The sequence below is a fragment of the Daucus carota genome, chromosome 1 (assembly GCF_001625215.2).
Source record: "Daucus carota subsp. sativus chromosome 1, DH1 v3.0, whole genome shotgun sequence".
Lineage (NCBI taxonomy): Eukaryota > Viridiplantae > Streptophyta > Magnoliopsida > Apiales > Apiaceae > Daucus > Daucus carota.
The window spans coordinates 8,961,141-8,984,701 of record NC_030381.2 but is presented as its reverse complement, the minus strand read 5'-3'; the positions used below and the strand labels follow the sequence as shown (position 1 = coordinate 8,984,701).

The following is a 23,561-nucleotide window of genomic DNA, read 5'->3' as shown; positions in this document are numbered from 1 at the left end:
AATTCTTTGGGACACTGAGATTCAACAAAAGTTGCATAAGATAGGGATATTTTTATTTTCTGCTCTTACATGTTTAATGAATACAAAGGCAATGGTTTGGCTGGCATATAAAATGATGATATAAAAGAGGATTTAAACATTACACACAAGTTATATCAACAAATGCAGCGCATACAAGCAATACTGGAATAATGTCTTGAATTACCGTAGGTCTAAATTAAGCAAGGACTGCAGGCTTAAGAGCAGTCAGAGCTTTCTTAATATTCTCTACAGCAGCCTGAAGCGTAGAAAGTGAAGCTGCATATGAAATGCGGATGCAAGTGTCATCCCCGAATGCATCCCCAGGGACAAGAGCTACCTGTACATCAACGACCCTTGTTATTTGAAAGTACAAGAAATTGTCACATAATGTAACAGGATAAGCAGCAGGTTTACTGTAGTCCTATTAATTTGATTATTAGACCTAAAGAGTCCCTAATCCAGTAACTGATACCGCTGGCAAGCAATTAAAACTTGACTTTGTCAGCTATTGATTTAGTACCCCTGTTTTACTGGCCTTGCTCCCGGGTTATTTGTTTTTTGTGAATCTTAAATGTTTAGGCACAGTATACTTGTGTTATTCATCAGTTAAATCAAATATAGCTTACCTGACCCTCATCCAACAGATAACGGCACAAAGATTCTGAATCCTGGATCAGGCCAAAGCCATCAGCCTTCGAGCCATAGTAACAGCTAAAATCAATAAAGAGATAAAAAGCCCCCTGCAAATAGAATCAGGTAAAGACCATGCTGACAGGACATCAAGAGATTATAAGGAAGGTATAGGAATAACAAAATATATATATCTGTGTGTGTGTGTGTGTGTGGTTGAGTTATGCAGAGACCACCATTTTATTGGAGACCTCAGAGACCATATATATACCGCAAGTAGAACATTACAAAATTTATTATCATGCAAAACAGATCTGCTTGCAGTACATATATGGTTTTCGAGGTCTTGAATAAAATAGTGGTCTCCATATAAGTTTTCCATATATATATAAAGGGACCAGGTCCCTGGCATACGGCTGCCAGGGACCGGTTAACCGGCACCCTATTTCCTGGCCGTTGGATGCATATCCAGCGGCCAGGATCATATTAAAGTTTTAATATGTCCAGCGCTTTTTTAGCGCTGGACGGGGATTCCCATGTCCAGCGCTAAAAAAGCGCTGGACATGGGAATCCCCGTCCAGCGCTAAAAAAGCGCTGGACATATTAAAATTTTAATATGATCCTGGCCGCTGGATATGCATCCAACGGTCCAGAATCTGTATGCCGGTTAAGCGCTCCACAGCATCCGTATGCTGTGGACCGCTACCCATATATAAATAGATATGTAGATAGATAGATAGATGGAAGAAAAAACAATTTATCAAACTTGGACAGGCATCTTATTAGCTGCATACAGTTACTTAAAACTACCTGCGGTTCGGATATTTTGACACCATCTAATTCCCCAAAGCTTTTCACAAGAAAATCTCGTCGCTCCCGAAATGCTTTTACCATTGTTGAAACTACGTCCCCACCAGCATAGCCCATACCTAAAGCAGCAACAGCTGCTTTCTGAGATATGCTACTGGCACCTGATGTGAACTTTTATAACAGAAAATCACCACCAGAGCAAGTGAGAGTAAGTGAGATCAATAAGGAAATATTTTAATTAAATAGCACTCAATCAGATTGAGCATGTTAATGGTGATTAGATAATTTCAGCACATTTTCTCATTCTGTCATGGTACAACACATGCGCCATATTCTGCTAAAACAGGAACTTGAAGAATTCTACCATCTAGAATCGAGATCATGTGTGGGAGAGTAATACATTCATTAATACTGTTGAATAAGACCAAATGTATTACTAAACTATAATTAAATCTGGGTCGTGTCACGTGTGTAATATTGATATGATAGACTTCATAATACAACATAATTTACCAGCCAGGCATATACATAGTACAGTACAGTTGCAACACCTCATTCAACGATATAATTAAATCTACATGTACCCCGATTTCTATTAAATTAATGTGTAAATACTTGCAGGTAAGTCGAACAGTATCGAAGTAATTTTATGACAGAAAAGCTGTAATGTATTTAAACTGGAAGTTGACAAAAGCGTTACAGATATCAAAATACATTTGAATTTCTTGAAGCAACTTGCTGAATACGATCCCATATGTCTGACGTGACTATGTTTAAGAAATGTCTCAAAGTATTACATCTTCAATCTATAGGAGAGCATAGATTAGTTTCTGAACAAATCATATGTTCTCAATCTATCAAAATTTCTTAGATAATTTAGTTCTAACTAACTTCATAAAATAAGGTTAATAATAGCTAATCTTTTTACATGCTTTAAAGAGAAAACATTGTACACACAACTAGAGAACAACTTAACATCAATAATTATTATACCTGATACAATCAGGTTACTTCACAACTTCAGAATTTTGTACTCCACGAAAATTATGCAAAATCTAACTGCAGAAAGTAATGATTTACCTGGCTTTGAATCTTATTACACGCTGAAACAAAGTGTTTGGGACCAGCAATATATCCAAGTCTCCAACCAGTCATCGCAAAAGCCTACGATCAAATTTAGGCATTTCATGTCCGAAGAAAAGATAATTTTTAAGATATCATACAGTGAAAATGATTTTGGAGAACTACACATTGTCTGTAAGCTATGCTAACTTTGAAAAAACAAATACAACACATCCTGAAAGTTGAAATATTTGGTTATAGAACTGCTAACTTTCAAGGGAAAGACATTAAGACAATTAGACTTCTTAAAAAATTTATTCCTGTCCCGTTCTTATTTATAATGCCATAAATTTGAAAACGTATTTATAATTAAAAATCTCCCCATACTAAAGTCACGAAGAAGGTACTTTTCTATCACTAGTTTATGATTCCTATGCGAAGTTTATAGTTTAAAATTCCTTTAAATCCTGAAAATTGACCCAAAAGTGTTAATAAAATTAAAAAGCAATAAATCTTTTCAAACTAAAATAGTTAAAAATACATACACCTAAAGGGTTCAGGTGTAGCCTTTTCCCCTTGCTCTCCCCATTACAAGGGGTATGCATCCTTAGTTCCCCTTCCCGTATACTTACAAACTAATATATCAAAATATGTATAATGTCACAAACAGAATACAAGTACCTTTGAAAATCCATTTACTGTTAGAGTACGATCCCACATGCCTGGCAAAGATGCAAAGCTTGTGTGAGTTGCTGGTGCATATATAATGTGTTCATATATTTCATCAGACAATACCTGTAATAACCAATGCACATTGAAGGCATTTAAATGTTAGCATAGTTGGACAAATTTATATTCACATATAAGAGTGTAGATCTAGTGGTATTACCAGCAATCTAGGATGCTTCGTAACAACTGCAGCAATCTGTTCAAGTAATTTTCTTGGGTATACAGATCCTGTCGGGTTTGAAGGAGAACAAAGGATAAGCAATCTAGATTTTTCTGTTAGCTTGGACTCAAGAACCTTGGGATCTAACAGAAAATTTTCTGAGATGGTAGTTGGCAGAATCACAGGCGTTGCATCTGCTAGCCTTGCCATTTCTGGATAACTCACCCAGAAGGGAGCTGGAATAATAACCTGATCAAATATACTTAAGATTAAGGCACAACCAGATTTACAAGTGGAAGACCCACACAACCTGTTGGTAAAAAACATATAACATTGTACATTTTTAACAGTCCGTATCTGAAAATACTCGTTATATAAAATATGTGCTTGTTTCGTAACGTAATAATATTGGATCTGGGAAAAAAAACTCTACGAATGTTAGTACTTATAAAGATATTCAAAGAAAATGCTAGTAAATTTTTAGGAAGTGGCAGACATTATATTAATATAGTTAAAATATGCCTTAGTCTCTGCAATAGACAGTTAGTTTTAAGAATGTTTACCAAGTCCAACTTGTTATGTGTCTAGTTGCAAATCTGGTGTCTTTTAAATAGAATAAGTCTGCAGCACTTATTTGTAACTGCAGGCCTCGTATTTAGGGGTAGTTATTTGTGGTGGTTATAATGGACATTGGACACTATATAGGCATTCCTATATTAAGAATTCTGTATTAGCGTGTATTAGTTTGTACAGAATATTCATAGGCTATAGGCATTCCTATATTAAGAATATTCATAGGCTATAGTAGTCCTGCTAAGGCCTATAGGATATATCAGCCTCCTACTGATGAAATTATTAACAGTAGAGATGATGTTTTTATGGAGGAGCAATGGGACTGGAATGCTAGCTAAAATGATCAACTTTCTCATAATTTCCGATTTAATGAAAATGATATCGATGATTATCCAGTTAGAGGTACGAGGCAGCTTGCTGACATCTATGATACGTGCAATATTGTACTTCTGCAACCAGCAAATGTTAAAGATGCAATGCATGATGAAAGGTGGATAGCTGCTATGGAAGAAGAAGTGAGAATGATAGGAAAAAAATCACACATGGCAGCTTGTTGAAAGGCCAAAAAATAGAAAAGGGGGTGTTAAAGACTAAGCTTAATGCTGATGATCAATAAACAAGCACAAAGCAAGGCTTGCTGTGAAAGGCTATGCACAAATATTTGGTGTGGACTTCTCTGAAACGTCTGCTCCAGTGGCAAGACTTGATATAAATCGCTTGTCACTTGTTATTGCAGCTCAAAAGTGCTGGAAAGTTTTTCATTTAGATGTGAAGTCTGCATTCTTAAATGGGTTCTTAAATGAAGAAATCTATGTTGAACAGCCGGAAGGATTTCTTGTGCAAGGTCAAGAGAAAAAGGTGTATCGGTTATATAAGGCTTTGTATGGCCCTAAACAGGCACCAAGGGCCTGGCACAGTCGTATACTCCCTCCGTCCCTCTGATTTATATACACTTTCCTTTTCGGGATGTCCCATTCAATTCTATACATTTCAAAACTTTCTCAAAATAGTAAACTTTATAATATAAAAATGCCACCCACCCACTACTTCCATCTACTTATTCAAATCTATCAATTAAATATGCATGGGTCCCACCAATCTACCTACTTTTCTTTCTCTTTCTCATTACTTTACACTACTTTATACACTTTTCTTAATCTCCGTGTCCATTCCAAACGTATACATCCCAGAGGGACGGAGGGAGTAAATGATTATCTCTTGAATTAGGATTTGTTAAAAGTTTAAGCGAATCAACCTTGTATGTGAAGACAGCAGGTGCCGATTTAATTGTGGTTTCCATTTATGTTGATGATTTACTTGTCACGGGGAATAATCAGGAACTCATAGAAGAATTCATAGCTGAAATGCAGAAGGAATTTGGGATGACAGACCTGGGGCTAATGTCTTTCTTTCTTGGTTTAGAGGTTTGGCCAAAGAAAAATAAATTTGCATCAGTCAAGGCAAGTACGCGAAGGAGACTAAAAAAGTTCTGCATGGAAGGTTGTAAATCTACTGATACACCTATGCAAGCAAGAGCAAAGCTGAGTGAAGAAGATGATAGTGCTCCGAAGGTTGATGAATACTATTATAGAAGTCTTATTGGATGCCTCACGGCGTCTAGACCTGATATTGTGCAAACTGTGAATTTCTTGTCTAGATTTTTGCACTGTGCAAATGAAGAGTATCTGCAAGCTGCCAAACATGTTGTAAGATACATCAAAGGAACTATTCATTATGCAGTCAAGTACGCAAGTGGTCAAGGATTACATTTAACTGGTTTTGCGGATAGTGACTGGTCAGGTGCAATTGATGATATGAAGAGTACTACTGGGTTTAGCTTTATGTTTGGTCCAGGAGTGTTTAATTGGTGCTCTAAGAAACAAGACATCACCGCTCAAAGCACTGCAGAGGCTGAGTTGGTTGCTGCAACTGAAGCAGCAAATCATGCTATATGGCTCAGAAAAATCCTAAAAGACTTGAATCTTGAGCAACACGAAGCAACTCAAATATTTGTTGAGAATGAAGCAGCCATTTCAATCTCCATAAAGCCAGTTTTCCATGGCAGGACTAAGCATTTTAAGATAAAATACATGTTATCAGAGAATTTCAGAATAAAGGAGAGATAATTTTAGTGCATTGCAGGACTGAAAATCAACTTTCCCACATTTTCACCAAAGCGCTTCCAAAGGAAAATTTTGAATACATGAGGTATAAGCTGGGAGTTTGCAGCATCAAAGGCAAGGAGGAGTGTTAAAATATGCCTTAGTCGCTGCAATAGACAGTTCGTTTTAAGAATGTTTACCAAGTCCAACTTGTTATGTGTCTAGTTGCAAATCTAGTGTCTTTTAAATAGAATAAAGTCTGCAGCAGTTATTTGTAACTGCAGACCTTGTATTTAGGGATTAGGGGTAGTTATTTGTGTGGTTATAACGGCCACTATATAGGCAGTCCTATATTAAGAATTCTGTATTAGTGTGTATTTTTTTGCACAGTTTGTGAAATGAATATTCAGTTTGTGTGATTGTTTCTGCAGTAGTTTTACATTTCAAAACCTACAAATAGCAAAAGGAACTAATCCAACTATGCACAGTGATAGCTATAATTGGTGAATGTTTAAAATTATGAAATTTATCACCTCATCTCCTGGGGAACAGACAGCAAGAACAGCTTGAGTTATACTTTGCTTTGCTCCATTACTAACAAGAATCTGATCAGGTGAATAAGATAACCCATTCTCCTCTGCCAACAACAAATTACTTCCATAAAAAATAATAAGTCAAATAATTAACTAGAGGCAGGTGTCTTCATATGCATCAACTAACCCTTTAGCTTATGACAAATTGCAGACCGCAATTCTAATGTTCCTGCATTGGGAGTATATCTCGTATAACCTTCACGGATTGCATTAACTCCAGCCTAAAGTTTAAAGATCACAATTATTAATGAGGAAACTATCGACACTGCAGATATGATGGGGATAGACACCTATATTTAAATCTAAATCTAAATCTACATATACATGTATATAAACATTCAGAAGTTACCTCAACAATTATAGCTGGGGTATCAAAATCTGGTTCTCCAGCTGCTAATCGGATCACAGGCACACCAGCTTGTACAAGTGCAGTTGCCTGATCAGTTATGGCCACCGTTTTTGAAGGCTTAAGTGAATTAACTCTGGGACTAAGTGTGGTATCAAATTCCATTTGATCAACGTTCTTTACTGCTCTCACTACCAAGCCATTTCGTTGCAGTTTATTTGAAGTCTCTAAAGATCTGATACAAATTAAGTCACAATATGTTATCTGGACATAATTAAAGAATTATTTTAAAAAATAAAAAATACTAAAGTGAGCATTGCATATTACACATCAATTCTTTGATGGAAATTGTTAAGGATTATGTAGACTAGTATGGATATTGGATAACGTTGAGCAAAATACATGTATAGGTCTGCACATATGTATTGATTTTCGGCAAATTGTTTAAAAAGCATCTAAATTTTATTAAACTTGAATTATGATACCTTTTTGTGTGTGTTTTCTCATTCCCCATACATAATCACAGTACTCATTCAAAAAATAGAAGGCATTAGAGCGAATATTCTCAATAAACTACTTGAAAATATAGCATACATGATACAACAAACTTTTAAACCTGCATTTTCTCCGGGCTTTCCAAATACCAAAATTACAGGTATTAGTTCTGATGATGCCAATTTTGTGAATTGCTCAAATCCCAAAATATTAGTTTTTCATCGTAAAAAAAAGCCTTTACAATATCTAAGAATAGCAGATTTTCACGCTCGCAATAGGTGCGCAGTTCTCAGACAGATGAATAAAGGGATAATGGCTAGAAAAGTTTGAAACTCTACAATATAATTTGATTTAACTACATAGTTAAACACTCTCTCTACATATATGTTTGTTCTTTTTTATTTAGAACCCACTGAATTGACATATTCAAATGAATGAAGAAACAAAGATTATTTCTAGTTAAGAAATTACAAAACTTGAACCAACCCAAATGCATTTACTAATTTAAACACAATCCAACCTAATAAATACACATTTTAAGCACAACCAAGTATACCCATTGTATCAATTAGACATGAAAACTACAATTGATAACTTTATAAATATAAAGAATGTCAAGCTATTGATGTAAGAATATAGAGCTACAGGCTTACAGCATGAAGAAAACTAAGGGATTACATTTTTGAGATGATCCTTAGAGTGGCTGCCTCAATCCTTTGTCTAGAGGCAACAAATAACAAAACCTAATATAAACTAATTTTTTGGCAAAAGTCTATATTACCCTTTCAACTAATTCCTTACTACACTATCCCTTGACACTCTCCCTCAAGCTATGGGGCGAGAACATGGTGAAGCTCCTAGATTGGAGAAAAATGTTTCGACACCAACGCAGAAGTAATGGTAACCAAAAACTGAAGATGATCAGATTGAAAGATAGAAGAAAATAGAGGATGAAAGACTCAAGGTGTCCAAGAGATGAAGAAATGGATTGGAAGAGATATCAAAGAAGAGATTTATAGAATAACAATAGCTTGACTCAATGCAAGCTAACCTGACAATTTTGTACAGGAAGACTAACCTGACAATTTTGTACAGGAAGAAAAATTACAGCAACTTGTCTCAGGGCAAGCTAAGCTGACAAAATTGTAGAGGGAAAAAAATATGAAGAAAGCAACTTGACAATCCAAGATAAGCTTAATAAAATATTAATAAAAGATAACCGAATCATGGCTTCTTTTCTTGAATCTCCATCGATCTCTTCATTTCTTCAGCACTAACATCTGCTTCTAAAGGCACTTCAAGGTTCGTAGCCTATACCTCAACAGATTTTGGCGGAATTCTAAACGGAGAATCGAGGCTTCTAAACGTCCTGGCTTCGCTATCCATTAGAGGATCCTGGCTTTACTAGCCATTAGAGGAATCCTGGATTTTGCTTGCCATTAGAGGACTGTTTCAACTTCATTTGAGTCCTGACTTTGCTTGCCATTAAAGGACCCTGGCCTTGATTGCCATTAGAGGAATCCTGGCTTAGCTTGACATTAGAGGACAATTGCTCACAGAGCTCAAAAGAAGCACGAGTACTCGGTCACTTCAATGGAGTGACCTCTCGGCTTTAACAACCCGACGAAGTTGATTACAGGCTAACTGCAGACTGCATATTGCAGCCTTCTGATAGTTTAACCTTAATAGCAGCAAAGATTGTTGAAAGAGTAACAGGCTCTTTCCAGGATTCCATTGTAGTCCAAATATGCTGCAGACACGCCAAATACAGCTCTCATACTTTTAAACATTGGCAAAAGGCATCCTTGATTTTTAAAAAATGGCCTCCTCTGCTCCTCGCAGAAGATTTTTGCGTAAAACTTGCAATACTAAATCAGCCAGAAAGTATTTATCCCTTATATAAAGAGGACAATGCTATTCAGCTCAAGTAACTGAAGAAGGTAAACTTGACATTGTCGGGATCGAGGATGAAAAATGTGGTACATTATATTCATAGCTGCTACTAAAAGAAAAATCTCCAGATATCGAGTAAGGAGTTCTTTGGTCAATTAAGAAAGAAAAAAATGATGATTTTCAGGTAAATGCAGGTGAACTCTCCAAGTTATCAACTACTGCAGGGGATGCGTCCCTGCACCTGATTCATTTCCACATGTGGGTTTAAGAGGCAACCAGTCGTTGCCTCCACTTGACTAAAATCTAGATGCCTAAACAGAATTCTAGCCTCGGACTCACTAAACTTTTTGTATTTCTCAAACCGGTGAAAAAACTCCTCTCCCACACAAAGCTCCATAACAAGATGCACATAATCTGCTTCCTCCTAAACTGCTTTAAGCTCCACAACATTAGGGTGACCAGATAACTTGGTCATAATTTCGTTCTTAAGCTTAACGCTACGCAGGTCATAGAGAGTAACTGATCTTTCTTTAGATATAGACTTGCAAGCCAAAACATCACCGCTCAACTTATCCGAACAAGCACATATATTTATGTATTTTTCTTTACAAGTCACTGGCAAAACAGAAACATCTCCTCATGAAACCACCCAAATGACAATATCAAATATAAAGCTCCTCATACCTTATCAAAGATCACCAAGACAAGCTACATGGAGCTGGACGAGTATGCAAGTATGACAGAAATAATAATCCAAAGAGCACAGCAGCGCAACATAAACTAATATCCCGAACTGTTGAATAATAATCCAAGCATCGCGATTGAAATAGTGTAATCACGTGTGCCAAAGTGAGAATAACAAGCATCGCGATGGAAAGAAAAATAAAGCACATCCGGATGCTTATATACATAAAACAATGTAAACCAACATAAATACAAGCAAGTGTATCGGAAAATAGAATCATGGTGATCTCCAGACCCGTTCTCCATAATTATTATTGAGCTCGGTAAGTGTAAACAGAATTCGAGTGAAACTTTAGGGTATCAAAGTATAGAGTTTTTAATAGAGATAAATAACCCATGATCTATGCCCTTTCTCATTTCTCATAATTCCTTACATTCTACCTTACTTTAGTGAAGTTACCTGGGTCAGACAATTCATCAAACATATTAACTACATCACCCAGTCAACACAGCTCCTCCAAGAAAAGCAGAGAACAACCAAGTATACGCATTGTATCAATCAGATATGAAAACTACAAATTCAAATAAAATAGAGAGATGGGTACCTGAGAGAGAGACCGGAGAGTTGAGAGGAGAATGAGATTAATCTGAAGCTCTGTGAATTATGAGACTGAAGCCCAGATGATTCAATTCTTGAAATGCTTGGAGAGCTTTGAACAGAAAAAGTTGCCATTTTTGAATAAAAGACCAGTATTTTAGCTTGGGGTGTGTTTGGGGAATGTACTTAAAGAATAAAAGGAGAGAGTTGGTGTGTTTGGGTTGGTGAGAGGAGGAGTTTCTTGTTAGGTAGTAGTAGTTGACAACATGAAGAGTTTTTGGTGGGTTTCTAAAACCTTAGGATTGTTTTTCGTTTTTGTAACGGTTGTGATTTAATTAAATAAAAATATAAGAAAATGAAAAGGTATTAATTATTATCAATTCTTTGATTTCGACATGTGTTTTTTTTGTTAGGTATGATTCTAGACGCGTATGTGTAGGGCTGTTCACGAACCGAGCCAAGCCGAGTTTTGACCGAACCGAGCCGAGCTTTAATTTTTTTTCTGACGAGCCGAGCCGAGCCGAGCTTTTTTATCGAACAAAAATTGTGTTCAAGCTCGGCTCGTTAACTAACGAGCCGAACACGAGCTTGTTCGCGAACAAATACAAACCGAGCCGAGTCGAGTCGAGTCGAGCCGAGCCAGAAAAAAAATAAAGACAAACCGCTAGTTGACTCTTAAAATAGCTAACCAAATAATTTTAATTTTTTTTGAAACTTTGTTTATATCACTAAAATGTATATATGTTAACATCCATAAGGTTGGATCGGTAAGAAATATTTTTTAAAAAATTGAAACACTAATTTAGGATTAAACACTAGTTAGCGGTACTAGTTAACCTTCTACTTGACTGTCAAAATAGCAAACCATATAAAATTATTATTTTCCGAAATTTTGGTTACATCACTAAAATAGATATATATAAATTATATGTTGAATTCTGAGTTCAATAACATATATAAATTATAAAAAAACCCCAAAAATATTACATTTTTTCGAGTTTTAACGAGCCGAGCTCGAGCCGAGCGAGCTCGAGCCGAACATACTAAAAGCTCGACTCGAGCTCGTTTACTTAACGAACAATTTTTTGTGTTCGAGCTCGAGCTCGTTAACTTAACGAGCCGAGCCGAACGAGCTCTTAACGAGCCGAGCTCGAGCTTGTTCGCGAACAGCTCGGTTCGTTAAACAGCCCTACGTATGTGTGTGTTTATAAGATTGAATTAATTTCGTAGTGCTGATTCTATATACAAATCAGTTAACAAATTTGATTTTTATGTGTCTTATTTAAAATTTCGGCTCGAACCATATTTTGGAAAATTCAGGTTCTAGACTAGAAGCACCGGTGTATTTTTGTGAAATTAGTTTTGTCTAAATTAAGTTAATGCTTATTTTTGTTTTAAAATTAATATTATGTAATGGAATCAAAATTTGTCAAATTGTGCTTCTACACAAGCATATGTATATCATGTCTTTACGGTTTGTGTATAAATTATGATTCCGTAATAGAATCGAAATTTGTAGATTTGTGATTTTATAGTAAGAGTTGTTTTAAAATTAAGATTTTATAATATAACCAAAATCTATGGAGCAGCAGCTAAATTATGATTATGTGATGGAACCAAATTTTGTAGAATTGTCGTATCTTTGTAACTTGCTACTAAATAGAAATCTGTCAGGGAGTTTAGCACCTGATCTTGGTTAGCTTTCTCATCTTCATATATTGTGACAAAGGGTGTTAAATTAAAGGTGAAGGTGTTGATTCATTGGTGAACTGCAATGTTAGGCCAAATAAACTCACTATATATGATAATATAGTGAACACAATCCAAGACAAACACAAGTATAAGAGAATAACTCAATAAACTCTTATTCACAAATCTCAGTAGCTTACAAATAATCTCTTAGTGATTTATATGTTATCACTAAGAGCTGCTAGGTTACACGAATGATATTCAATTGATAACTCATCTAGAGTAAACCCTAAGCTGTGTTTATATACACAGTTACATGATATCTACTGATTGATTTATAATTATCTGCTTCCTAAAATAATCTAATCAGTAGCTATCCTTCTGCTGTCCTGATCTGAACAATCTCTCTTGATATTTATCTTCCTTATTTAGTCAGATATGCTCCTGAAAATCAGCCGCCTGCAAACTCTGATCATTGCTTAAACTCTGATCCAGCTGTCAGTCGTTAAACTCTGATTTTCAGCTAAACTCTGATATTTGCTTCTGCACACTAAACAAGTTAGATACCTGTGACATCATCAAATATGTAACAATCTCCCCCAACTTGTGCATTAGACAGAATGAACAAGTTCTATATATTTACTGATGATGTCAAAAACAATCAAGGACAAATGCATGAAGTAACTATTCTGCATAAATAAATTAAAACTTAAAGATTAGGCAGAACTAATTACAACTTACAGATCATAGCAGAACTAATTATCCAATCAGTCTATATCCATAGCTCTCCTTGACAAACTGAGTAATCAAATCTTCTTCAATTTGTTTCAGAGTTTGTATCATTTGAGCTTTGACAGTCTTTAACTCTTCATCTTCATCTCATGTCTGGTATATAGCTGATCTCAAGGCATTAGCCTTGCTTCTCTTCATTGCTTCTCCAAGCTGAATGACTCTAGGCCTGTCTGCTTCATTATTATAACCCAAGATTCTGGTGTTTGCAATAGTCTCCATCACAGAACTATTCTTTTCCATGCTAATTTCGGAACCATCATCTTGAGCTATTTGTGGAATATATTCATCATCAGACTTTATTCCATAGAATCTTCTCTTTTCACTAATTGTTTTTGTTAGGTCCAGATATGATTGTAGAAGGGGGGGGGGTTGAATACAATCAGTACCAAATCTTCGCGGAAGTTAATCTGATTGAATATGATTTGTTAATCAGATTATAATTAATTAATATAACAATGTTTGACGTCGTTATATAATTAAGATGGTTCAGTTTTAATGTCCACTAAAGTTCGTAGAATAAATTCGACAGGGTATATTCTAGATTTAGTGATTAAAACAACCGGGTTATCAAAGCACAGAAAACTGTGGATATAACGATCAAGCAAGTTACAAACAACTTGAAAGCTTTACAAATGCTTTGATTACAAAGTGAATGAACACTAAAAATGAAGGATGCAATGCCATATTTATAGGCAAAGCATTTGTACTTGTAAGACAATTGAAAGACAAGACAATTGAAAGTTGCAAAGACAAAGTAGCAAGGGCAAGACAATTCTAGATTGCCTTGCAAGCACAAGACAATGCAGAAAGACAATTTCAAGGCCCGTAAGACAATCCAGAGCTCGGTCAGACAATTCCCATTCGGTCAGACAATTAAATTGTCTTGGCAGTGTGGTTCTCTCGGCCAGACAATCCAATTGTCTTGGCAGAGCACCTTCGGTCAGACAATCTTAGATTGTCTGGGAAGTCACAGAATGTCTTGCAGACAATTTATCTCGGTCAGACAATTCCTAATTGTCTTGGCAGATTGTTCTCGGGCAGACAATTGAAGATTGTCTTGGCAAAGCATTCTCGGGCAGACAATTCCTGATTGTCTTGCTGAGAACCATTCGGTCAGACAATCAAGGATTGTCTTGGCAGTTGGAAATTCGGTAAGACAATCTCAGATTGTCTTGCTGAGCTTGAGTGGATGATTGAATGTGATTTGTAGATTATATTTAAATAGAAAATTATCCACTTAATTAATTTAATCATATAAATTCATAAATTAAATTAATTCGAGAGTGAATTAATTTAACAAATAAATTACATAACTAATTTAATTATTTGAGAAGTGAAATAATAATCTATTAAATATTTAATCACCCATTCAACAGCAGAACTGCATCCCGTCTTCTTTAAACATTAAAATCTCCGTCTTGATCAGTCGAGCGAACGAACCACCAACTCTGCTTGACTTCAAATATTCAATTTGAATAACTGATACACAGATGCACTGTCTGGTTCATCTGTATCTAGTTGAATCAAATATTCTTTGTCAAATAAACATTAAGAGTTTGATTTGTTCGTCGAGACTTCGTCTTGTAAGTACTTCTTCATTAACTGGAATCTTCTGATAAAATAAAGTATAGAAACTTTATATCTTCTGAACTCCTGGACATGCCACAAAAGATTATTTGTGCACTGAGGCTTGAACATATTAATGAACTTCTTTCAGTGGTGTGCAGCAGCATCCTGGAATTTATCTGACATATAATTCCCATAAATCATTTGACGTTCTTCGTACGGATTCCGTTGACTTGCTATTTACTGAGCTTTCTTATCTGAGTTGAGTTGTACCTCTTTAAATACAAATAGGCTGAACATATGCCTTTCAATCTCCCCCTATTTGTTTGTTAACATAACATGCAAATTTCCTAGAGGATAACTCAACTAACAGATAAGACAAAGATTTAAACAATGGAATGTAAATAGCAAAAGTTTATGGCTTGCATTGAACATTAAACCATATTCATAATAGATTACAAAAGGATGTTCCTTGAACATATCTAACAAAATATCCTAATCAATCTATTCACTCAGAACGAGTGACTTCTCCTTCTTCAGCATCTGAACAGTGAATAATTGGAGTAGAAGGCTCATTCTGAGTTGGCTCTTCAGCTGCAGTGGATTCTCCACGCTTCTTTCTTTCACGAGCCAAAGAGAGATAATATTGAACCTCAATATCCACAGGGTCTTCGATGAAATCTGCTGGCTGAGATTGGTTGATATACTTCATCTTCCTGAAGTATTGCTGAATATTTCTTCTTGTGCAGTAGTTCACAATCTCAGTATCAGCATCAGCTTTGGCCTTAGTAGCGAAGCCCTTGGTACGTAGGATAGTGGATACAAGAACCAACTGACTCACATCATACTTGAGAAGATGTTGGTGATCCAGGTAGAAGGTTCCAAATTTTCTCTCGTGAATGAACTTGACACAGTAAGGCTTTCTGACAACTTGTGGACTGTTATGAATAGCACAATCCATAAGTTTGTCACGTAGGAGTTCATTCAAATTCGAGCTGCGTCTAATCTTGTTACGAATCACCCAGATTTCAGTTAGAGATAGAAACTTGAATAGATCAATTGAAACCCTGAATGTTCCGTTTCTCTGAGTAGAAATAATGATCTCCCATTCATTGAGAAGATTCTTGACACCAATAGTTATATATTCTAACTCGAGAGCAAGAGCACGCATAAACATATCTTCATTAGGGTTAGCCTCTCTCAGGTCATAAATGAAGGATTTGAATTTACCATCATTGAAAGGTTCCCTTTGAGGTCCAGAGAGGATTTGCCTTGCAATATCCCAGCTTTCACCAACTTTCCTGGAGATATCCTCTCTCTTTTCCTTGCACTTAGCATCCCATAGTTTCTGTTTCTCCAGCTTGACCAACTCATCAGTTGTCCTCTTTTCATCTACCAGTTTCTGCAGTTCCTGAAGCTTTGCTTTGCTAGCTTCATGTTGAGCTTTAAACATCTTGACCTTTTCCATGTGCTCAGGATCTACAGACTGATCTTCATTGAAAAGAAAGCCTTCCTCGAAACGACCTTCTTCTTCAGCTTCAAAGTACGCAGAATCAAATGCATCATCATCATCAACATCTTCAGGAATGTTATCATAATCCTGATTAGTGAAGATGTTCTCAGTTTCAGGCATTTTGCCTTTAGATTTGCCAGCTGCAGAAGAATCCTTTTCACTTGCTTCTTCTTCACCCTTATCAGTATCTCCACCATTGCCACCACCACCAGCATTGCTGTCATCCTTATCTTTGTTATCCTTATCCTTCTCCCCCTTAGTTGAGGGATCCTCTGGAGTAGACTGAGATGTTGACGGATTGATCTTTAAGTGTTGAACAACTTGAGCCATAGTTTGCTCCAAGTTGTCAAGCTTCGTCAGACAGAGCTCCTGAGTTGTATCAAATTTGTCCATCCTAGAGTGAATACCCTTGACATGAGCATCTAGTTCCTGTTTGAGGGAAGAGAATGAAGGATCAACAACCTTTTCTTGTAGAGTCACCAACTCTCCACTTCTGAATCTTGCGTTCTCAGCATTCAGCCTTTCTATTTCAGCCCTCAGAGCAGCCATTTGTTCCTGTAATAGATCTGTGTTGGTGTGTGCACTCACCTCACGAACACTCAAAGATTTTTCACTATCCTCTCGTGCATGTGTTTCGCTCGGTGTTTGCCTGATTTCACTCGTAGTTTTCACACCGTCACCAGCACCTGTATATACAACCATAGTTCCCTGAGATGGAACTGAAGGAGGTGAAGAAACAAATTGTTCTCCGAATGCCTGTGAAGGCGGATGTACTTGCAGGTTGCCAAGTAGATCCTGATCCAAAAAGAAAGAGTGATCAGAAAGATTTTCATATAACATGTTTTGAAATTCTGTGCTCTCTCTAAGTGAAGAATCAAAAGACACAGGTTCAGTGTTTACTAGCGTGAGTGCTAGTTGTGTGCTTGACTCTTTACAGGATACCGCGGTCGGACGGCCAATTTCAATAAATGCATTCTGTGGAGAGAATGAATCTAGAGACTGTATATTTACCATGTCAGAGTCCAAATCCTTTTGGGAGGAAATGGATGCGGCTGCAGTTGTCTCCGGTTCTGCCACCCTTTGCTTCTTATGAGACAGAGCTGCGGGTTCTCTCAGAATAGCACTCCCACTCCGTTTCCGGGCTACCTTTCGAACAACAGGTGTATGAGTAGTGTCGGTTGATGTGTTTGACGAAGACTCAGTTGTTGAATTGGAAACATCAGCTTGGATATGAACCTGGGTGTTTACAGGTTCAATGCTGGGAGTCTGGAAATCAAATCCAATATCACAATCGAAATCTGCAATATCAATATTAAAGGTATCAGTGAGATTAGAAAGTACCTGAGCTACCTGTAAATCAGCCCTGAAGTCCTGTAGGGCAGGATTGATAGCAGAATCAGCAGGAAGTGGCTGAGAGGTTGATTGAGGTTGAGGAATGGTATGTGTATGTGTAGGTGAAGGTGTTGGTTCAGATTGAGAGGGAAGAATGGAGGCTTGTTGTTCTGGGAAGAAGTTGTATTGTGGAGGGGATTGGTGTTGAGATTGGTGAGGAGAGTTGTAATCAGATTGATGAGGTGATTGTTGTGGTGAATTGTAAGGAGGGTTGTAGGGAGAGTAATGTGAGGATTGACTGGATGATTGGTAGTCTTGGAGGAGTTGAAGTGGTTGATTGATACGTGGAGGTGATTGTTGTTGTGGTTGTTCTTGTTGTTGAGCTTGTTGTTGTTGTGGTTGATACTGTTGCTGTTGTAGTGGTTCAGGAACTTGTACAGGCTGAAAAGGAACACTAAATTGTTCGAGCATGAATGGAGTCACTACCAGTGGCACATTATCATGCTTTTTCTTGTTGACCAGCCTAGTTTGGATCTTGGCACATGTCCTCTGAATAGGAACAACAGGAGAATCGTTGTACATGTGCCTATCATCAGCATTCATCTTGTCATTCATAAACAACATCAGGAATCTGGGGTAGAAGCATTCAACTTTGTCATTCTTCTGAATAGATCTCTGTGAAACAGACCCCATCTTCCTTATGATCTCCCTCAGCAATATCTTCCCAAAATTGATTCGACGGTTGTAAGCTATGCTGAATCCAAAGATCTGCAGCATTGAAGATATATTTCCAAAATTTTTCCTATTTGTGGGAGCAAACACCTTGGCAAGGGTGTCAAAGAACACATCCCATTCAGCTTTCAGATTTCCCTTTGACATCTTCGGGAGAAAAATCTGACCTTGATAGTGAATATCTTGAAAGAACTGTCTCAATTCATCCTCAGAGGGATCTGGCTCAAAATTGTCCCTAGGAAGTCCTAAGATCCGGTTCACATCATCTACAGTTATTACAATCCTCTTCCGGTTAGGTAAATCCCCTATTAACTTGTAGTTCTCCAGGGTTGTAGAGTTGACAGCATTTGAGTAGAAGTCAAAAAGAGGTTGCAGCTTGATCGGAATATCTGCTGTCATTGCTGTACTGACCAAACTCTGTCTCGAAAGGAATCTGACCCAAGTCCGAAATCTATCAGAGCAATCGTCAGGGTTAAGACTGGCACAGTAATTAGTCTCAGCAACCACGAATTCTCCGGCCATTTTTAATAATTAAAAATTGAATTAAGCGAGATTTTTTCAAATTAAATGTGAATTCTCAAATGTCTCGCAAATTTCAACTATTAATTAAAGCTTAATTAATTAATTAATAATTCGAAATATTTGAATAATATCGAATTAGAAGTTAATTAACTTAAATGGCACTAAACAATTAAACTCCACAAGCTAGAGTTCCAAACACGGCCTAAAGTCCCAAATAATTCAGATTAGCCAAACGCAGCCTTAAGATTAAACACCTAACACAAACCAAACAAGCCCTTAAATTAGAAAAGCCCCAAATCACTCCAAGAACCCTAAATCAACCACAGGTGCTTTCGATTTACGGGTTCAACAGCCGAATACAGGTATATGGTTCAGTAAGTCGATCAAACCCAGAATCAAATCAACCAAAACGATCGAGTCTCTCAAGAACACATAAACCCAGTTCGATTTTGGCAGAGCTTCGACACGATTCAACGAAAGTCGAGTAACACAGCAAGCAACAAAGGCTTGAAATACGAAACCGAGCAAGTTTTTATCTCTAAAACTTGAAAAACGAGGTCGAATGAGTGTGTGTATTGTGTGTATATTCGTGATGAAGAAGATGAAGGCAACGGGCAAGACAAACGAGATTGTCTTGCTCGAATTGTCTTGAGACAAATATATACACGCTAGCAAGACAAAGACAAGTTTAGTCTCGGTAAGACAATTTAAAATTGTCTTGCCGAGATTTAAAGAAGCAGACAAGTCACGTGTCTGTAAGACAATTAGAATTGTCTTACAGATAAAAGGGCGCATTAAGAGATAGGCTCGGTAAGACAAAATAATTGTCTTGCCGAGTTTGTTTGATTTAAACGAAATATACTGAGAAACCGGTTCAGCAAGACAATATGAGATTGTCTTGCCGAGCCAAACAGTAGACAATGTAATTGTCTAAAAGAAAAACAAATAATAATAATAGTAATATGATCTTTGATTAATTTAAAAGATAAAACTTTTTGCAATTAAAATCAAAAATCTATAATAAAAACAATGCTATAAATTACACAAATATTTTGTAAATTTCAACTTTTAATTAAATATCAATACTTATGACTTTAACTTTAATTCAAAAAGATGAATTAACTTAAAATCAAATATTTATGCTTAATTAATTTTGAAAAATACAAAATAATTACAAATAATTATCTAAATGCTTAGGGAATTGTACAGGGGAGTTTATGAGCACTTAGAAAATTACAGACTAATATACAAACATGCATAATTACTCAGAATATTATCAGATAACATACAGAAAATCATATAAAATCTAATAATATAGATATAATTATACAGTAAATTCACAAAAAATATATAAAAACATATAATGCATATGAAAAATATATACAAGAGAACTATGTCATATTTAACATCCCTAACTCACAAACCAGCTTAGAGAAAGTGGATTCATCCAGTGGTTTAGTGAAGATGTCAGCAATTTGCTCAGTCGTGGGTACAAAATGTAACACCACTGTACCATTCATGACATGTTCTCGTATGAAATGATACCTGATATCAATGTGCTTGGTTCTTGAATGTTGAACCGGATTGTTGGAAATGGCTATGGCACTTGTATTATCACAAAATATAGGAATTTTGTTTACTACAACACCATAATCATTCAGTTGGTTCTTGATCCACAAGATCTGAGCACAGCAGCTACCAGCAGCTATATACTCAGCTTCAGCAGTAGAGGTAGACACTGAGTGCTGCTTCTTGCTATACCAGGAAACCAACCGACGTCCTAGAAATTGACAGCTTCCAGACGTACTTTTCCTATCAATCCTGCATCCTGCATAATCAGAATCTGTATAGCCGGTTAAGTCAAAACCAGTATTCTTAGGGTACCAAATACCTAAGCCAGGTGTACCCTTAAGATATCTAAAGATTCTTTTGACGGCTATAAGATGTGATTCCTTAGGATCAGCTTGGAACCTAGCACACAAACATGTTGCAAACATGATATCTGGTCTACTTGCAGTAAGATAAAGTAGAGAGCCAATCATACCTCGATAGCTTGTGATATCAACTTTCTTACCAGATTTATCCTGGTCAAGCTTTGTGGCAGTGGCCATGGGTGTCTTTGCCGGTGAAGAGTCTTCTAGATTGAACTTTCGAAGAAGATCTCTGACATACTTGGATTGGCAAATGAATATTCCATCTTCCTTTTGGCTTACTTGAAGACCAAGGAAGTAGGACAGTTCACCCATCATACTCATCTCATAATTACTCTGCATTAACTTAGCAAATCTCTTGCACAAGTTATCGTTAGTAGAACCAAATATAATATCATCAACATATATTTGTACAAATATCATATCCTTATCATGCAATTTGTAAAAGAGAGTTTTGTCTATGACACCTCTAGTAAAGTTGTTTTCTATTAAAAACTCAGAGAGAGTGTCATACCATGTTCTTGGTGACTGCTTGAGTCCATAGACAGCTTTGAATAGAAAGTATACAAAATCAGCAAACTCTGGATTTTCAAAGCCAGGGGGCTGTTCCAGATATACTTCTTCTTCTAGCTTTCCATTCAGAAATGCACTTTTCACATCCATTTGATATACTTTGAAGTTGGAGTGTGCAGCAAATGCAAGAAATATTCTGATGGCTTCAAGACGAGCAACTGGAGCATAGGTTTCATCGTAATCAATTCCTTCTTCCTGAGAATAACCTTTTGCAACCAGTCTGGCTTTGTTTCTTACAACAATGCCATCACCATCTAACTTGTTACGGAAGACCCATCTAGCTCCAATGGTAGATTTTCCTTTTGGTCTTGGAACCAGGGCCCAGACTTCTTGTCTCTCAAATTGATTGAGTTCTTCTTGCATGGCAAGAACCCAATCAGGATCAGCAAGTGCTTCTTCTATTTTCTTTGGTTCTAGTTGAGATAGAAACCCAGAGAATAGACATTCATTTGTCGTAGCACTTCTAGTCCTTACACCAACATCAGGATCACCAATAATCAAATCAAAGGGATGATCTCTGCTCCAAATCCTTTCCCTTGGAAGTTGTGTCCTTGATGATTCAGCAGTATTATCATTAAGCTGAAATGTGTGACTAGTTGATCCAACAGCTCCCCCTGAGTTGTTGCCAGGTTGACTTGATGATCCCCCACTGGCATCAGTGGAATCTCCAGCATTATTGCCATTTCCTCCACCATTGCCTGGATCATTATCATTGTTGTCATCTCCTGTTGCAACCTCAGGTAGTATATCATCATCTGAATCAGAGTCTGGATAGTTGTCAAACTTCAGAGATTCAGATGGATCAGCAGATTGTATACTTGGAAGTTTAGTGTCATCAAATGTAACATTGACACTAACTTTCACTGACAGAGTATCAATTATAAAAACTCTATAAGCATTATTTGTATAACCAACAAAAATTGCTTCAGAAGCCTTTGGCTCAAACTTGTTCAAGTTCTCTTCACCATCCTTGAGAACATAACACTTGGCTCCAAAGACATGAAGATGTTTGACATAAGGTTTCTTGTTGTTATACAGATGAAATGGAGTTTTCATATGATCCTTGTTGATCAAAGTTCTATTCTGGGTATAGCAGGCAGTAGACACAGCTTCAGCCCAAAAGTACAGAGGAAGCTTTGCTTCAGCAATCATAGTTCTTGCAGCTTCGATCAGTGTACGATTCTTTCTTTCGACGACTCCATTCTGCTGAGGAGTCCTTGGTGCTGAATACTGCCTTCTAATTCCCTTTTCAGAGAAAAAGTTGATTAGAGTTTGATTTTTAAACTCAGTTCCATTGTCTGATCTTACAGCTTTTACAGGAACACCTTTTTCCAACTCAACCAACTTGATATGATCAATCACTGTCAGGGGAGTTTCATCCTTGGAAGACAGGAAGTAAACCCAAGTAAATTTAGAGAAGTCATCCACAATGACTAAGGCATATCTTCCTCCATCAATAGATGCAACATTCACGGGGCCAAACAAATCCATATGCAACAAATGAAGTGGATCTGTAATGGTATTGATGGTTTTGCCTTTGTGAGATGCTCTCTTCGCTTTTCCTTTCTGACAAGCTTCACAAAGATCATCAGTTGAGAATTCCAGGGAAGGCAACCCTCTCACTAGATCTCTCTTGACTAGAGAGTTCATGGTTTTGAAGTTGAGGTGTGAGAGCTTCTTATGCCATAACCAACTATCTTCAGCAGACGCTTTGGCGTAGAAACAGTGAACTTCGTTTCCTGGTCCTGAAGACAAATCAGCTACGAATATATTGCCTTTCCTTATGCCACATAGTGAAGGACGCTTATCCTTGATATGTTTAATGATACATATCTCTTTTTCAAAATGAACATAATAACCTTTGTCACAGAATTGACTGACACTCAGGAGATTATGTTGAAGTCCTTCAACTATTGCAATATCTTCTATGATGATCCTTCCAATTTTGTACTTGCCATATCCCACAGTACGACCTTTGCTATTATCAGCAAAACTGACTGTGGGGCCAGCTCCTTCTCTTATGTCCTCCAGCAGGGATTTGTTGCCAGTCATGTGCATTGACGCTCCACTGTCAAGCACCCAGGTAACACGAACAACTCCACTGGCACCCTGCAAAAGACAACTTGATTAGACAGTCTTTGGGACCCACAATTGATTGGGTCCGGCAGTCTTAAAGAGCTGATTTCTATCAGGTAATACAACAGAGCCCCTTAGA

General features: G+C 36.9%; 1 protein-coding gene across 1 annotated transcript; it reads right to left on the bottom strand.

Annotated features, from left to right (window-relative positions):
• Positions 1 to 20: 20 nt before the first annotated feature.
• On the bottom strand, positions 21 to 11,015 carry LOC108204769 (bifunctional aspartate aminotransferase and glutamate/aspartate-prephenate aminotransferase). Its single transcript, XM_017374374.2, has 10 exons — positions 10,704 to 11,015; positions 7,030 to 7,261; positions 6,808 to 6,901; positions 6,621 to 6,724; positions 3,413 to 3,661; positions 3,205 to 3,318; positions 2,542 to 2,625; positions 1,462 to 1,632; positions 648 to 761; positions 21 to 358 (listed from the first exon to the last, which is right to left on the bottom strand). The coding sequence occupies exons 1-10, from the start codon at positions 10,829 to 10,831 to the stop codon at positions 218 to 220; spliced, it is 1,431 nt and encodes a 476-aa protein (XP_017229863.1). The 5' UTR covers positions 10,832 to 11,015; the 3' UTR covers positions 21 to 217.
• Positions 11,016 to 23,561: the final 12,546 nt, after the last annotated feature.